General features: G+C 36.9%; 1 protein-coding gene across 1 annotated transcript in view; it reads right to left on the bottom strand.

The window, feature by feature from the left end:
* Window positions 1-2: 2 nt before the first annotated feature.
* The window catches only part of LOC137388933 (low-density lipoprotein receptor-related protein 3-like), a 46,963-nt gene continuing 26,982 nt past the window's right edge, over window positions 3-19,983 (bottom strand). The window contains exons 10-15 of the mRNA XM_068075434.1: window positions 17,721-17,870; window positions 16,262-16,384; window positions 15,906-16,031; window positions 8,906-9,038; window positions 3,949-4,153; window positions 3-1,465 (exon numbers count right to left, since the gene is read on the bottom strand). Coding sequence (XP_067931535.1) covers window positions 1,157-1,465; window positions 3,949-4,153; window positions 8,906-9,038; window positions 15,906-16,031; window positions 16,262-16,384; window positions 17,721-17,870 — 1,046 coding nt within the window. The 3' untranslated portion in view covers window positions 3-1,156. The remainder of the gene's footprint in view (window positions 1,466-3,948; window positions 4,154-8,905; window positions 9,039-15,905; window positions 16,032-16,261; window positions 16,385-17,720; window positions 17,871-19,983) is intronic.

Here is a 19,983-nt window from a genome sequence, read left to right as displayed (position 1 = left end):
ACTCCAGAATAATTTTTATATTTTTAATATCATTTGTGAAATAAAACAATAAACTATGAAAATATGTCTCTATGCAGCAAGCTTGTAAATAAATAGACTACCAATAATATGTTTATATTACACAAATCTAGATGTTAGTTTCGAGCAAAATGCACAATATTGCAAGGTACATCGGAATTCGGGGTACATAAGGGCAGTTCTATTTCCATTGAGAAAAATTTTTAAAGGAAAACAAGAGACAACTGAAGCAATGTTTGAAAAAAGGCCTCGCATAAACGCATCATTATTGTAACAATAATTTTAGAAAAACAAGCGTGTAAAGGATATAAAGATCAACAATGGAAATAGAAATTTGCACTAAGAAATCTGGCTACTACTGTAACAGAAGACATGTCACACATTCACTGCAGATCCATGCTCCAGAGACAGACCCTCTCTGTACTTTTTCAGGTGTGGACTCGCAATAAAATTCCAAAATTTTAGCTAGCCTTTGAAAGAACCTTCTTATCAAACTCATCAAGGGTTTTCTGTATATGAAGTCACTATCATCAAAGACCAACTGCGGTCAGCTAATCCAGTATACATTCAAAACTGTATGATGAAGTTACTACTGTAGACAGTCGCAGAAATTTACCATGATTTAACTTTAGCATAAATACAAAACACAACTGAAAAAATAACTGCTGACTCCTAAATGATGAAAAGTAACCTAGTAGGTGTATAGCTGTCATTTTAACCTCGGACTATGAGTAATTGGGCCAGTTAACAGTTTAACATGGTACTCTTAGTAACTGAGCCAGTTAACAACAGTTTAACATAGGACTATCAGTGGCTAGACTGGTTAACAGTGTAATAAGCACTTGGCAGTTATTTAGCCTATGAATCTAATATGTCTTCTATACAGCAAGTTAGAATTCGAGTTAAAAATAATTTCTGATACTGCATTAAAATTTTCTTTGCGAGTGTTTCTTCAAAGGAATAACAACTCCTACAACGGACATTTTTGACACATAGAATCATTGTGATTACACTGTCATTACAGAAATGACAAACCCATCAAACGTAAAAACTCAAATGTAGAAAGCTTGGTAAGATCTAGACAATTGTCAACAGTTCTGCGCCACCTGTAGATGAAAGCAACAACATAAATGGTTGCTCACTGTAGACTGAGCAGAGCTACATCTTCTGAATCCTGAGAAAGAATTGAAACATCTGAGTCTATGGAAACACGACGTGAATCCTGTCTGTCGCTATGTGGGAGGCTAATTTGAGTTGCACTTGTGACTGAGGCGGGTGAGCTGCTACTTCCCGCTGTTTCATCATCAGACTTGGGTTCTAAGGTCATGCTTGCATTTCTAGTCTGATCGTCACCTGACAGACTCGCTTCTGGAGGCTTGTTACGATTATGTCGACCGGTGTTATCTTCAAGATCGAGGAGGTGACCTTCCTCAGCATCAAGCATTCCCTAGAGACAATAGCAATAGATAGCAATAGACATCAGATGATATTTTATTCGTAATCTACCGCACTGCCCATCTGTTTATAGGTTTAGTTATGCAAAAGGCATTCCGAACTGATGTTAAACACCCGCAACAAAAGCGAATAGGCTTTTACCAATACCTGACTTGCTCTATTCAGCCAGGAGTGTAGAACTGCTTCACGCAATTTTGGTTGGGAAACAAGAATGCATAAAATAGCAATGAAAGGAGAAGAAAAATTTTGCAAATGCGTAAGAGTGAAATACGAGAATAGCTAGAACAACTGTGAGGATGGACATTCAGTGACAGCAAGCTTGGTTAGTGGCAGCAAGTGTCATGAGTGATAGCATGATGTCATGATAGGAGGTGAGTGATAGGAGATGAGTGATAGCAGGTGTGTAGATAGGTGAGTGATAGCAGGTGTGTAGATAGGAGGTGAGTGATAGCAGGTGTGTAGATAGGAGATGAGTGATAGCAGGTGTGTAGATAGGAGGTGAGTGATAGCAGGTGTGTAGATAGGAGATGAGTGATAGCAGGTGTGTAGATAGGAGGTGAGTGATAGCAGGTGTGTAGATAGGAGATGAGTGATAGCAGATGTGTAGATAGGAGATGAGTGTTAGCAGGTGTGTAGATAAGAGATGAGTGATAGCAGGTGTGTAGATAGGAGATGAGTGATAGCAGGTGTGTAGATAGGAGATGAGTGATAACAGGTGTGTAGATAGGAGGTAAGTGACAGCAGGTGTGTAGATAGGAGATGAGTGTTAGCAGGTGTGTAGATAGGAGATGAGTGATAGCAGGTGTGTAGATAGGAGGTGAGTGATAGCAGGTGTGTAGATAAGAGATGAGTGTTAGCAGGTGTGTAGATAGGAGATGAGTGATAGCAGGTGTGTAGATAGGAGGTAAGTGACAGCAGGTGTGTAGATAGGAGATGAGTGATAGCAGGTGTGTAGATAGGAGATGAGTGATAGCAGGTGTGTAGATAGGAGATGAGTGATAACAGGTGTGTAGATAGGAGGTAAGTGACAGCAGGTGTGTAGATAGGAGATGAGTGATAGCAGGTGTGTAGATAGGAGATGAGTGATAGCAGGTGTGTAGATAGGAGATGAGTGATAACAGGTGTGTAGATAGGAGGTAAGTGACAGCAGGTGTGTAGATAGGAGATGAGTGATAGCAGGTGTGTAGATAGGAGATGAGTGATAGCAGGTGTGTAGATAGGAGGTGAGTGATAGCAGGTGTGTAGATAGGAGGTGAGTGATAGCAGGTGTGTAGATAGGAGGTAAGTGATAGCAGGTGTGTAGATAGAAGATGAGTGTTAGCAGGTGTGTAGATAGGAGATGAGTGATAGCAGGTGTGTAGATAGGAGATGAGTGATAGTAGGTGTGTAGATAGGAGGTGAGTGAGAGCAGGTGTGTAGATAGGAGGTGAGTGATAGCGGGTGTGTAGATAGGAGGTGAGTGATAGCAGGTGTGTAGATAGGAGGTGAGTGATAGCAGGTATGTAGATAGGAGGTGAGTGATAGCAGGTGTGTAGATAGGAGGTGAGTGTTAGCAGGTGTGGTGATAGGAGGTGAGTGTTAGCAGGTGTGTAGATAGGAGGTGAGTGATAGCAGGTGTGTAGATAGGAGATGAGTGTTAGCAGGTGTGTAGATAAGAGATGAGTGATAGCAGGTGTGTAGATAGGAGGTGAGTGATAGCAGGTGTGTAGATAGGAGATGAGTGTTAGCAGGTGTGTAGATAAGAGATGAGTGATAGCAGGTGTGTAGATAGGAGGTGAGTGATAGCAGGTGTGTAGATAGGAGATGAGTGTTAGCTGGTGTGTAGATAGGAGGTGAGTGTTAGCAGGTGTGTAGATAGGAGATGAGTGATAGCAGGTGTGTAGATAGGAGGTGAGTGATAGCAGGTGTGTAGATAGGAGATGAGTGTTAGCTGGTGTGGTGGTAGGAGGTGAGTGCTAGCAGGTGTGTAGATAGGAGGTGAGTGTTAGCAGGTGTGTAGATAGGAGATGAGTGATAGCAGGTGTGTAGATAGGAGATGAGTGTTAGCAGGTGTGTAGATAGGAGGTGAGTGATAGCAGGTGTGTAGATAGGAGATGAGTGTTAGCTGGTGTGATGGTAGGAGGTGAGTGTTAGCAGGTGTGTAGATAGGAGATGAGTGATAGCAGGTGTGTAGATAGGAGATGAGTGATAGCAGGTGTGTAGATAGGAGATGAGTGATAGCAGGTGTGTAGATAGGAGATGAGTGATAGCAGGTGTGTAGATAGGAAGTGAGTGATAGTAGATGTGTAGATAGGAGGTGAGTGATAGTAGGTGTGTAGATAGGAGATGAGTGATAGTAGGTGTGTAGATAGGAGGTGAGTGTTAGCAGGTGTGGTGATAGGAGGTGAGTGATAGCAGGGGTGGGGATAAGGTGTGAGTGGTTACATAATCCAAGAGGCAGCAGGAAGGGAGTGACGGCAGCTAATAACAACTCACAGAGGCGGAAGCGACACTCATTTGCTCTTCCAAATCTGCCTGCGAGTCCCGTGCAGCCTCTTCCCTCTGTCTTAGTTCTAAGGCTGCATGGTACTCACTCCGCACTTCCTCAAACGGCCGAGAACGTTGCATTGCCTCTGCATATGGAGGTGGAGCGGCTCTCCTCATCAACTCATTGGTTATGAGGGTCATAGGAGACTCGTACCTAGGAGATGAGAGGTCAAATTTACCATAAGCACTTTAGCGAACAGCCTGCTGCCATAGCTTGTGAGGCGCAGCATTCAATATACAACGATAAGCATTTTAAGCTAATATGATTAATAATGAAACTTTCAACCGATGAAATGAGGCACACACCTCATTGGTTCACTTCAAACCAATGCGATGTAAAATGATTGTCAAACCGAAATTAAATGGCTTCGCAGACGAGGTCGGCGAAATGCATTAATTGAAAATATTAATTCTTTGCAGAAAAGAGGAATGACTATCCACCGCGAAACGAGTTTCACGCCTTCGAAGGTAATCAGCTAGATAAAGACATTTGAGTATGGCAAGTGTATCAGTGGATTAAAGGCTTAACATCAAAGGACTGTTTGCAATTTTAGTGCCCAGCGGTGAATTCGAGTCGGCAAACATGAAAGGCTTGTTATGAATGCACGCAATCACATCAATAAGCGCGCAGTTACAATATACAAGAAACTGCTGTGACAAGACTGAAGTTGAATTTAAATCCGTTAGTATTCTTGCGCCTGGCTAACTCACTAATTACCCGTGTGAGGTGGAGAAACACGATTGTATTACCAACGGTCAGAGCAGATGAAATGCCGCGCAGGAGCCGGCCCCAGCTGTGAAGCCACCATGGACTCCTTATGTTCACTCGAATCAGACAACCAGCTGCAGCAATTATATCCGAAATCATGAGATGTTTGGAGCAGACATTTTAACTATTCATTTCAAATTCTTTGAATGCGAATCCTTTGAACATTCTTAGGAGAAGATAAAAGCGTCAAAAGATTTTAAAACAGAATTAAAAAAACAAAAGTTGATAGAACCGGTTGATAGTTCAAACAGTTTTTGTTCTAGCAAAGCTTGCAGTTATATACGAGAATAGTGATTATGGTTTTCAAATATGCTTTAAAGTGAAAGGTTAAAGCCTTTTGATAGCTAGAGGGGAGGAATTCCAACAGTCAGCTGGCCACCCGTAAACCCTGGCAGTAGAAAGCAACGACCTTTCTACCTGACGACCTCAGTGTCCAAAATGTTGAATATTTTGGTAATCATTTCATCAATTTACAAGAGAAAAATTTAAGGATAGAATGATCGATACTCAGTCCTATCACAAACGATATACGATTACAATCTATAACAGCTTTCCTTCCTGAGTAAGACTGAAGTTGTGATTCTTTTGTTAGTAGAGAAACAAAGGTGAGTAGATATTCTAGATAGTTGTATATAATAACCATGCCAAGTACATATATAACAGTTCAACAGAATGCACTATATTCATGGAAACCATAGCTAAAGAAGGCACTTACATGACCCGATCCACCTACCGTTAAAATATTTACGAACTTTGATAGTTTATAAATGGGCAGGTGAATATTTGCAAAAACTTGTTCCAAGAGAATATGCCATGTAGTACAGGTGCTTCAAGTCTTGGCACGATGCTGTTATTTGGCAGTATTCAAAGGTTATAGCGCATAAATATAGACAGAAATTGTTTAACGAAAATTTAGTCAAAATATTTGAAATTTTTCAAAGAACAAGGAAACCTCAGGCAAATCACCGAGTTGTCTCCATGCAAGTCTCGGCTCAGTGAAAGCCAGCGAGGCAATATCATGATACGAGGCAATATCATGATACGAGAGTCAATGGGTAAACAAATCCATCACTATTACCAGGCCATCAAAACAAAAACATGACTGTGAGGCTGGGACGCACCCTATCAAGCCATTAGCGGCTGATTCTCCATTGGTACTACAGACCAACTGACGTTTGCTTGTCCGATGATTACCGCAACGCATCTTTCAACTCAAAACACACCTGTTTATATCCCGTTACACAACATGCTCTGCTACGCAATGGTAGGCCAGCTATGTCTATGAAACAGCAACGAAATGGTCAGAGTATCACAAAGAAATATATATTATTAGTAACTAATGAAAATCCTTATAAATTAGTGCTACGATGTCTTAGCAGTTCCCCACCATAGCCTATATTAGTTGAGGGGAATTTAGTTGACATAAAAACAGCACTCTGACAGCGATAAAGATCAGCAGTGGGCCGTGACACCCAAGAGTAACCGGGTTAATAAGCACCGCAAATAACTCGGCAGCCAAGGAGTTCAGATTACTGGTGGAAGTAACAAGGTACAGTAGACGCTCCTAAAATGGAAACAATCTGTTCCAAGAACATTGACGTTATAGGAGCAGTAAAATACATGTGATTGCCTAACCCGTTCCAAGATCTTCCTATACTCACTCCTTTAGTCCTTCAAAAAGGAAAAAGATTATACTTGATGTTTCAATTTAATCACTGTACCGTAACAGTAGTATTATTGGTTAATATCAACAACTTTGTTTGGTTTAAAAGATTTGTATCTAACTTTTCTTATCACTTTCCCTTTCACTAGGTTTATAGTCCATGATTGCGGTAACTTTACAATAAGTTAAGGAAAGAGCTCACTTTTCATCGATTCCCTCACCATTTTTCTTCTAGACAGCGCATTCTATTCTTTAAAGGAGAATAATAACAATATTTCATGTTTAAAATAAAGCAAAAAAAATTTTTGTTATCATGTGTGCAGCGTCGGTCCATCCATCTATCCATCGCCAGGGTTCGATGTTAGTATAAAATATACCTTTTGACGAGACTGCAACTCGTGACATTTAGCTTGGGATGTCGACACTCTAACATCAGCCCCAATCAATCGCCTTTAAGTATATCTGTATAACTCCGCGGCTACTTTTTCTCTGTGCTTTACTGACATGCCTGACGATTGCTCACGACGAACTAAACCGTCAGGATTCGAATATATATAGAGACGATTCTACATGGAAAAAGCCATATCCCCCCAAGTGCGACAAGAGGGAAAGTGATATTTTCAAGGTTAACTATGATATTATCATTATTCAACTCGAATTTGAGAATGTTTGCTGACTTGGCCCTTTACGTAAGATGGAATTTTTTACGTAATACGAAGCAAAAAATTCCCATAAATTATCTACATTGTCTGGAATAGACGTTATGGGAGGTATACATACGTTATAGGAGCGTCTACTGTAAATAAAACCAATGTTCCTATCGATAAACAGCTTTGAGTAAGCAAGTCACAACGTTTTCTCAATAGTCAACGGGTTTGACAACAAGCACAAACATCGCCATTCGCAGAGGAACCGTCTCGCCCGAGTAGCACATTGTACTGAAAGCTTGCGGATAAAAAGTTAGTCGTACGAGATTTTATGGGACAGTGAATAGTGAGGGATGTCCCACAGAGGGTACACATCTGACCTCAAGGTTGTAGAAGGAGCCAAAGAATGCGTTAGGCAAGCTAATCCCCTTTGAACTTGCTACAACAAAAACTAATCTAAGCCCCTTTCACTTCACTTTTGTCAATGCCTGGGCAAGCGTAGACCGGTGCCTCGTGCCGTTTGTTAAGAAAGTGATTTAATGTAAAAAAAACAATATGTACATAATTCAAAAGTGTTTTGCAAATACGAGTGAGTTGTTTACAAGCGAGGAGCAAGGCAAGGAATATATTCCAGTATAGACAGTGCCTATGCGTAATCAGCCTCAAGTCCCATAAACTAGGTGAGCTCTGACAAGGTCTTTGATGCTGCGACAAACTGACGAAGACGTCAGGACGTTCAGCGCTTTATGTAGAAATATTTTACAATATTTATGCTATGATTGTACGATGTCACTGTTTGGCATGTAAGGGATCAAAACATTCATCTCCTGACAGGCATAAACAATGATTTAAAAGTATACGTTTAGACTAATAATGTTTTACAAATTGAATTTTTAGCTTCTGATAAATACATTTGGAGCCTAAATGTAAATAGCCTGACCACATAAAATGAACACTAACCACATAAAGTGGAGACTAACCACATAAAGTGGACACTAACCACATAAAGTGAACATTAACCACAGGGCTACATGGCCACACAGCAGCAGCACTGCCACACAGCAGTTGCACCTGCAACACCGCAGATGCATGGCACTCTCACATCAGCATGGCACTCTCACATCAGCATGACACTCTCATATCAGCATGGCACTTTCACATCAGCATGGCACTCTCACATCAGCATGGCACTCTCACATCAGCATGGCACTCTCACATCAGCATGGCACTCTCACATCAGCGTGGCACTCTCACATCAGCGTGGCACTCTCACATCAGCATGGCACTCTCACATCAGCATGGCACTCTCACATCAGCATGGCTGACTTCATGTTTCTCTGACAGTTTATTAGGAAAACCAAGCGAAAGCAATTGCGTTGGTTCATAACAATATTGGCTTCCTTCCAACTAACAAGGTAACCATCAAACTAATGGCTTCACTGGTCACTTTCCAAAACATATGAGAAACAGAGGGTAAGTGAAGATGGTTCTTTCTAATGTTGCACTCACACACCAAAAATACTATTGCACAATTTAATGGAAATTTCACAGATACATTACCTTGAAACTGATTAAAGATGTTTTTAGAAAAACTTATTGCGAATTACTAACGAGTTATCTTCTCTCCAATATCCGTAGTAAACAACTCCAAATTACTTCATGAAGGAGTAACCTTACGCTAAAACTGGTAAAACGTTAAAACCTTTGCATGCACTAAAGATTAAATGACTAACCATTATAGTCTAGTACAATTTCTAATTAGCTTACCGATGATTCCCTTCATCATATAAAAGTTTGCCCAAGACAAAAAGACTTAAACAATCATACCTAGATCGCTGGTGACTGCTGTCGTACATTCTCTGGTAGTGATGTCTATAAGAACAGCCGACAGCAATGACTATCATAAGAGCACAGGAGAGGGAACCAATCACAGAAGCTGTGATGACATTTAGACTTGTAACTGTAAATAAGAGATGCTCTGGGTACGAGGATGTGACAGCTTACGGAGAGTTCTACAGTCCAAAGTGCAATGTGAATGCCTCTTTTCGGTAGTTTTGTCGAGCTGAACCCAAACAGATTTGATAGATATAAGACTTATTAGTGCGCCCAACAACATTATATTAGGGTGATTTGCATGAACACTCCTCTGTAGCACGCTTTACCTTGTTGCCTAATATGTTGAGTTATTGCGCTGTTTTAAATAGCTAACCCACAGAAATAGCAACCTGCACCACAGACTCTTTCCTATATCAAATATTCTCTGAAAAAATATTTTGGAGTCGTTGCCTTCTGTAATACGAGTACTTACATTGTATTCAAAACTAAATGCATACTTCAACCATTATAGTAAACCACTAGAAATTAAGGAGGCACGAGCTGGTAAATTGTCTAATTCCGATAGCATTAGAAGTGGAACAAGACAGGTTTTTCAAGTTTGAGACGAGACTCGAGACACCGTCTTGTAAAAATTCGAGACTCGAGACACGAGACAGTAAAATAATGAGCATTTGGTGATGATTTCACCACACAAGGACTAGCGTACTTGATACATATAAAATTGATAAACCTCTTTTTAAATTGAATTTTCATCTGGTGTAAACGATTTAAATACAACATTTTAATAGTGATATGCATGTATTTTTTGTAAACAAAAGTGACACAAACAGTTCTAAAATAGCGAAGTTATATATTTCTAAGAATTTTGAGCTTGATTGATAATAATTATTATAAACATATTGCTTTGTACATGTATATTTTGACCATCGATTGAATAGGTCTTACTTTTTAATGTAATGTGTCATGAAACCGATAGCCGTCGCTCTACAAAGAAATACCGCAACTAAAAGAACACACGATAACACTTTTATTCTTATTGTTTCATCAACGTTAAGTTTTGTTTGTGTATTAACTGTAGTATGTGAATTATATTTAAATTGTACTCATGAAATTATATGAATTACTGTATACATGTGCATGTATATTCTTATATTGAACTAACAATAATGTCATTGTTAATTGAACACGGACTATGGTCGACACAGCCTTTCGTTCGTTTCTCCGTGTCCGGGCAAGTTTTACCCGCAATTGGTAGTATATAAAAGAGGCCCGAATTTTATGAAGGGCAGTTGGTGTTTGGACACGATACGATAAAATACAGATATTTTACCCGCAATAGTCTTATTTATTAAATCAGATTGTCCCGAGGGTAATTGGATACGACCCGGACACAGAACCGGACTACAATATATTAACAGGGCCGTTGTCCGGACTACATGATTAGACTCGGTGGCCAACATAATCAATAGCAGCAGGTAGTAACGGACCAGGTATAACTTTAAAGGCAGTTGCCCGCAATCCATTACAATCCAACAACTCCAATATATGGAGTTGTTGCTACCGCAAGAAGCCATGTTTTAACAACTGTGCGCAGGCGCTTTAGTACTATTTCCTGTCTCGAGTTTAGCAATAGTTAAGTCGAGACGAGACCGATACGAGACAGGTCGATACTCGAGACCTCTCGTGTCTCATTCCACCTCTAGATAGCATCAGACAATTTAGTGATTGAAAGGACCTTCAAGACTATGTGTACATATACACAGACTTACACTACAAATTCTACAAACTTCTTTTAGACTTACCTTCAGACTTCACGCTGAACACACCTTATTAACTTCATGTAAGTAATTATGCTCTAGATAATTAATTACTAATTAACTAGTTACGGATAGCTTGAACTTACATTACTCTACTAAAAATGTCCCTATTTCTAACGCAATGTGTTCTAACATTAGACTGATTGAAATGACACAGATTGGCGGAGGCTGATAAGAAAAATGAGATGAAAAGCAAACTTTTATGCTAACCTGATTCAAAACCCACTGTTTTTGTCACTTTAAAAGTCAAATTAAGAGAAAGTGCGGAAGTCATGAACGAATCCCTAACTCTGAAACTGAACTAATACCGCTAATCCAGACTCTAAACTTCAAACCAATGATCAAACCTTTTAAAGAAAATCTAAATAAAGACTTCAAGACAATCGCTAAAGACACCAACATACTAGTCACAGCCAACAAAACTATTAACTACTACTATCAAACATCAACTACTACTATCAACTATTAACTACTACGATCAACTATTAACTACTACGATCAACTATTAACTACTACTATCAACTATTAACTACTACTATCAACTATTAACTTCTACTATCAACTACTACTATCAACTATTACTATCAACTATTAACTTCTACTATCAAATATTAACAACTACTATCAGCTACTACTATCAACTACTAACTACTACTATCAACTATTAACTACTACTATTAACTACTACTATCAACTATTAACTTCTACTATCAACTATAAACTACTACTATCAACTATAAACTACTACTATCAACTATTAACTACTACGATCAACTATTAACTACTACGATCAACTATTAACTACTACTATCAACTATTAACTTCTACTATCAACTATTAACTACTACTATCAACTATTAATTTTTACTATCAACTATTAACTTCTACTATCAACTACTACTATCAACTATTACTATCAACTATTAACTTCTACTATCAAATATTAACAACTACTATCAGCTACTACTATCAACTACTAACTACTACTATCAACTATTAACTACTACTATTAACTACTACTATCAACTATTAACTTCTACTATCAACTATAAACTACTACTATCAACTATAAACTACTACTATCAACTATTAACTACTACGATCAACTATTAACTACTACGATCAACTATTAACTACTACTATCAACTATTAACTTCTACTATCAACTATTAACTACTACTATCAACTATTAATTTTTACTATTAACTATTAACTTCTACTATCAACTACTACTATCAACTATAAACTACTACTATCAACTATTAACTTCTGCTATCAAATATTAACTACTACTATCAACTATTAACTTCTACTATCAACTATTAACTACTACTATCAACTATTAACTACTACTATCAACTATTAACTTCTACTATCAACTATTAACTACTACGATCAACTATTAACTACTACGATCAACTATTAACTACTACGATCAACTATTAATTTCTACTATCAACTATTAACTTCTACTATCAACTACTACTATCAACTATAAACTACTACTATCAACTATTAACTTCTGCTATCAAATATTAACTACTACTATCAACTATTAACTTCTACTATCAACTATTAACTACTACTATCAACTATTAACTTCTACTATCAACTATTAACTACTACTATCAACTATTAACTACTACTATCAACTATTAACTTCTACTATCAACTATTAACTACTACTATCAACTATTAACTACTACGATCAACTATTAACTACTACGATCAACTATTAACTACTACTATCAAATATTAACAACTACTATCAGCTACTACTATCAACTACTAACTTCTACTATCAACTATTAACTACTACTATCAACTATTAACTACTACTATCAACTATTAACTTCTACTATCAACTATTAACTTCTACTATCAACTACTACTATCAACTACTACTATCAACTATTAATTTCTACTATCAACTATTAACTTCTACTATCAAATATTAACAACTACTATCAGCTACTACTATCAACTACTAACTACTACTATCAACTATTAACTACTACTATTAACTACTACTATCAACTATTAACTACTACTATCAACTATAAACTACTACTATCAACTATAAACTACTACTATCAACTATTAACTACTACGATCAACTATTAACTACTACGATCAACTATTAAATACTACTATCAACTATTAACTTCTACTATCAACTATTAACTACTACTATCAACTATTAATTTTTACTATCAACTATTAACTTCTACTATCAACTACTACTATCAACTATAAACTACTACTATCAATTATTAACTTCTGCTATCAAATATTAACTACTACTATCAACTATTAACTTCTACTATCAACTATTAACTACTACTATCAACTATTAACTTCTACTATCAACTATTAACTACTACTATCAACTATTAACTACTACTATCAACTATTAACTTCTACTATCAACTATTAACTACTACGATCAACTATTAACTACTACGATCAACTATTAACTACTACGATCAACTATTAACTACTACTATCAACTATTAACTTCTACTATCAACTACTACTATCAACTATAAACTACTACTATCAACTATTAACTTCTGCTATCAAATATTAACTACTACTATCAACTATTAACTTCTACTATCAACTATTAACTACTACTATCAACTATTAACTTCTACTATCAACTATTAACTACTACTATCAACTATTAACTACTACTATCAACTATTAACTTCTACTATCAACTATTAACTACTACTATCAACTATTAACTACTACGATCAACTATTAACTACTACGATCAACTATTAACTACTACGATCAACTATTAACTACTACTATCAACTATTAACTTCTACTATCAACTACTACTATCAACTATAAACTACTACTATCAACTATTAACTTCTGCTATCAAATATTAACTACTACTATCAACTATTAACTTCTACTATCAACTATTAACTACTAATATCAACTATTAACTTCTACTATCAACTATTAACTACTACTATCAACTATTAACTACTACGATCAACTATTAACTACTACGATCAACTATTAACTACTACTATCAACTATTAACTTCTACTATCAACTACTACTATCAACTATAAACTACTACTATCAACTATTAACTTCTGCTATCAAATATTAACTACTACTATCAACTATTAACTTCTACTATCAACTATTAACTACTAATATCAACTATTAACTTCTACTATCAACTATTAACTACTACTATCAACTATTAACTACTACTATCAACTATTAACTTCTACTATCAACTATTAACTACTACGATCAACTATTAACTACTACGATCAACTATTAACTACTACGATCAACTATTAACTACTACTATCAACTATTAACTTCTACTATCAACTACTACTATCAACTATAAACTACTACGATCAACTATTAACTACTACTATCAAATATTAACTACTACTATCAACTATTAACTTCTACTATCAACTATTAACTACTACTATCAACTATTAACTTCTACTATCAACTATTAACTACTACTATCAACTATTAACTACTACTATCAACTATTAACTTCTACTATCAACTATTAACTACTACTATAAACTATTAACTACTACGATCAACTATTAACTACTACGATCAACTATTAACTACTACTATCAAATATTAACAACTACTATCAGCTACTACTATCAACTACTAACTTCTACTATCAACTATTAACTACTACTATCAACTATTAACTACTACTATCAACTATTAATTTCTACTATCAACTATTAACTTCTACTATCAACTACTACTATCAACTACTACTATCAACTATTAATTTCTACTATCAACTATTAACTTCTACTATCAACTATTAACTACTACTATCAACTATTAACTTCTACTATCAACTATTAACTACTACTATCAACTATTAACTTCTGCTATCAAATATTAACTACTACTATCAACTATTAATTACTACAAACTAAAACTATTCAAACCCAGGTGTTAAACACAATCGTAAAAACTATAGAAGAAAATGATAGAAACAGACTTACAAGAAATCCCATCTATGGACCAAAAATAGCTTCCAGACTCAAACTAGATGACAAAATCGAACAAAATGCTCAAAAACAAGCCTTCATAGCAATAAAAAGTCACAAACCCAACTTCCTAAAGTTTGCCTTATAAAATTGTAAAATATGAAGCAAAAGTGGCAAGACACGACAACCAACAGACAGTAAAATGTGTAGGAAAGTATATATATGTACCTTCCTACATGAATATATATACACATATGTTCATACGTATAAACACATGTATATATGCACATCTAAATACGTAAATACAAAAATATAAAGTATATATGTATATATACAGTATACATGTATATAATATATTTATATATACTGTATGTATACATACAGCATATATACTTACAGTATGTATACACACGGTATATATACTGTATACATACAGTAAATATATGTGCTATATGTATATAGCACATATATATCGTATGTATACAGAATATATACAGTATATATATACTGAATCAATGTGAATTTGGAAAAAACTAGCCCATAGTAAATATATCGCCAAGTTTGTCATAAGTAATTCAAGCAAACTATTACAGTGGTCAATCGAAAACCTTTAAACTATGTTCCTTCAAACCACGTTCAATAGAAGGGGACGTATCTGTTCCAGCCAGCCTTGACCAGCGTCAAACCAAGAAGACCAGCAGTATCAGCGTACCAAGTACTACTGAACCGATGTACTAAAAACTTACTGCGGAATCATGCGGAGTGCTACTCTTGGAGCCCACAAGCAGGTTGGAATTAGGGCTAGGCGTCAGCTTATTAGACTCGAAAATGCTTTCAAGAACAAATACAAAATTCCAAAGCAAAAATGTAGTTCAGCTTGTGGCGTTACAAAATTATAGTTAAAATTTGCTTTATTCATGTTTCAAATGAATGAAAACGTTCAAATGTAGGGGAATCATCGAGACAGTCGGCTAACTGTCATGTTGCAAATCCACTCTCGATCAATGTTACAGTAAATTACCTACCAGCTACAGACATCTATTATAGAAGTTAGCAAAAATTGTACTGCATAATGCCAGATCAGACAATAGTAGATTGTAGCGAGCGACGTACAGCCAGCAATCAACATTGAACAAGATCAATGAAATAAATAGATACCATCACAGTTCTGTTCATCTCCTCCATCAGAGCAGTCTCTTGATTTATTACAAATTCCGGTCTCTGGTATGCACAGCAAATTGAAGCAGAGAAAAGTGCCATTATGGGTGCCACATAAAGTAGAATCTACAGCAGGATACAAAAACAACTGTACTACTATAGCAAGAACATAACTGTACTACTATAGCAAGAACATAACTGTACTACTATAGCAAGATCATAACTGTACTACTATAGCAAGAACATAACTGTACTACTATAACAGGAACATAACTGTACTACTATAGCAAGATCATAACTGTACTACTATAACAAGAGCATAACTACTGCTATAACAAGACCAGAACTGAACCTACCACAGCCTTCCTCATCATAGCCATAATCACAGTCCTGAAGGCCATCACATCTCTGCTTCATAGTAAAGCAGGAGGGCGTGTTACCATTTAATGGACACATAATCTCGTTTTTGGCACATACTCCTAAAATATAAATGTAAAAATATGTGAATGCTAGAAGTGCATTTCACCCAACCATGCTATTAATACTTCACTTAGTGTTGCAATGTTCACTGCAAGATATCTCCAAGCCTGAGATGCACACGATTCCACAATATATCACAGTATATCACAAACAAAGTAGACCGATTTCAAACTGAATAACCTGTTCAAATTATTTATTCAGATTTTCAAATATTCATTTAGATACCACTCATTCTCACCATTTACCTCACCTACATTCATAATTCAGCTCACCTACATTCATCATTCAGCTCACCTACATTCATCATTCAGCTCACCTACACTCATCATTCAGCTCACCTACACTCATCATTCGGCTCACCTACAGCCATCAATCAGCTCACCTAAACTCATCATTCAGCTCACCTACATTCATCAATCAGTTCACCTACAGCCATCAATCAGCTCACCTAAACTCATCATTCAGCTCACCTACACTCATCAATCAGCTCACCTACACTCATCAATCAGCTCACCTATACTCATCAATCAGCTTACCTACACTCATCATTCAGCTCACCTACACTCATCAATCAGCTCACCTACACTCATCAATCAGCTCACCTACACTCATCAATCAGCTCAACTACACTCATCAATCAGCTAACCTACACTCATCATTCAGCTCACCTACACTCATCATTCAGCTTACCTACACTCATCAATCAGCCCACCTACACTCATCAATCAGCTCACCTACACTCATCAATCAGCTCACCTACACTCATCAATCAGCTAACCTACACTCATCATTCAGCTCACCTACACTCATCAATCAGCTCACCTAAACTCATCAATCAGCTTACCTACACTCATCAATCATAAATCAACTCACCTACACTCATCAATCAGCTCACCTAAACTCATCAATCAGCTCACCTACACTCATCAATCAGCTCACCTAAACTCATCAATCAGCTTACCTACACTCATCAATCATAAATCAACTCACCTACACTCATCAATCAGCTCACCTAAACTCATCAATCAGCTCACCTACATTCATCAATCAGCTCACCTAAACTCATCAATCAGCTCACCTACACTCATCATTCAGCTCACCTACACACATCATTCAGCTCACCTACACTCATCACTCAGCTCACCTACACTTATCAATCAACTCACCTACACTCATCAATCAGCTCACCTAAACTCATCAATCAGCTCACCTACACTCATCATTCAGTATATTGCGTCTATACAATCCACTTATACAATCCGTCTATGCAATGCGTCTATACAATCCACCCAAATAGAATATTCAATCAGTTCATAAAACTTTTGTTTTTCTTACCATCATGCAAGGAGCCACAGCCTAGCTCATCTTTCCCATTGGGGCAGTCCAGTAGCCCATCGCAACGCTGGTCCTTCCTAAAGTACAACTTGCCATACTGGCATGATTTCACGTAGATGGTATCCTGTGGTGCAGCACCGAATGAACCACCTTAACAAGTCATACAACAGCAATCAGTTGCACACATCTGTGACAAATATCACAGACAATATCTGCAATGCCACGGAGAGAAATTAACATGGATACTTATCCCTCAGACAATCACGGAGAGAAATGAGCATGGATACTTACTCCTCAGACAACCAAGGAGAGAAATGAGCATGGACACTTACCCCTCAGACAACCAAGGAGAGAAATGAGCATGGACACTTACTCCTCAGACAACCAAGGAGAGAAATGAGCATGGACACTTACTCCTCAGACAACCAAGGAGAGAAATGAGCATGGACACTTACTCCTCAGACAACCAAGGAGAGAAATGAGCATGGACACTTACTCCTCAGACAACCAAGGAGAGAAATGAGCATGGACACTTACCCCTCAGACAATCACGGAGAGAAATGAGCATGGATACTTACTCCTCAGACAACCAAGGAGAGAAATGAGCATGGACACTTACCCCTCAGAAAACTACTAAGGTGTTAAAGATTTATGGACTTATAAAAATGCCTAACAACCTTAATGAACAGATAAATATATGAGTAGAGCTCAATGAATGTATCGGTAGAGCTCAATGAATGTATCGGTAGAGCTCAGGTAATGTATCAGTAGAGCTCAAGAAATGTATCAGTAGAGCTCAAGGAATTTATCGGTAGAGCTCAAGGAATGTATCAGTAGAGCTCGAGGAATGTATCAATGGGGCTCAATGAGTATATGAGTAAAGCTCAATGAGTATATGGTTAGAGCTCAATGAGTATCTGGTTAGAGCTCAATGAGTCCATGGTTAGAGCTCAATGAGTATATGGTTAGAGGTACATTAGTCCATGGGTAGAGCTCAATGAGTATATGGTTAGAGCTCAATGAGTATATAAGTATATGAGTAAAGCTCAATGAGTATATGGTTAAAGCTCAATGAGTATATGGTTAGAGTTCAATGAGTCCATGGGTAGAGCTCAATGAGTCCATGGGTAAAGCTCAATGAGTATATGGTTAGAGCTCAATGGGTCCATGGTTAGAGCTCAATGAGTCCATGGGTAGAGCTCAATGAGTCCATGGGTAGAGCTCAATGAGTCCATGGGTAGAGCTCAATGAGTCCATGGGTAAAGCTCAATGAGTCCATGGTTAGAGCTCAATGAGTCCATGGGGTAGAGCTCAATGAGTATATGGTTAGAGCTCAATGAGTCCATGGGTAGAGCTCAATGAGTCCATGGGTAGAGCTCAATGAGTCCATGGGTAAAGCTCAATGAGTATATGGTTAGAACTCAATGAGTCCATGGTTAGAGCTCAATGAGTCCATGGGTAAAGCTCAATGAGTATATGGTTAGAACTCAATGAGTCCATGGTTAGAGCTCAATGAGTCCATGGGTAGAGCTCAATGAGTCCATGGGTAGAGCTCAATGAGTATATGAGAGAGAGCTCAGTGCATGTGAGCTTAACCCTGATAAGGCTATTTAGTGTTGATTTAAAGAGCACTATATCGGTGCAGGATTCACATATCCTAACTTAGAGCATTTGGTAACATTTATAAAACACATAATTGTGACATTTTTAAATGGACACAATCTTTCATTCTCACCTGAACTACCAAGTGCATCACAGCGTGAGTGACTGGGCACTAATGCAAGCCAGCCAGAGCCATAATCAAACTACAGTAATAACTTTATCTAGTAATTAGTTGTACTACCCGGCGTTTCCACGGGTAATAAAAAATCCTTTGAACAGAAAATTGATTTGTATTTAACGTATAACAAAATTTGCCATTCTAATATCAAACTAAATATCATGAGAAAAGTGTTTGGTGTAGTTGAAATAAATTAAGAGAGAAACTAAAAACAACTGTAAAGGTTTTCGAACTTTGTCAAACAATAGTAACTTTCAAACTTCATATTATGAGGGAAATGTTTTGTGGAAGTCAAATGAATTAAAAAAAATAAAACAACTATAATAGGGTGTTGATGTAATGTGAAATAATTCGCAAGTAATAGCTAAATTAAGTCGGTTTTGCTACGACTACAATAAAAGATGATTCGGTAATGATACAATTAATACGAATTAAAAAAAACAAAATAAAAATCCTGAATATGTTGAATTAATAATAATCTTT

The sequence above is a fragment of the Watersipora subatra genome, chromosome 2 (genome assembly GCF_963576615.1).
Source record: "Watersipora subatra chromosome 2, tzWatSuba1.1, whole genome shotgun sequence".
NCBI classification, from domain to species: Eukaryota; Metazoa; Bryozoa; class Gymnolaemata; order Cheilostomatida; family Watersiporidae; genus Watersipora; species Watersipora subatra.
Note: the sequence above shows the minus strand (reverse complement) of the source record. Positions and strands in the feature narration are given on the sequence as shown.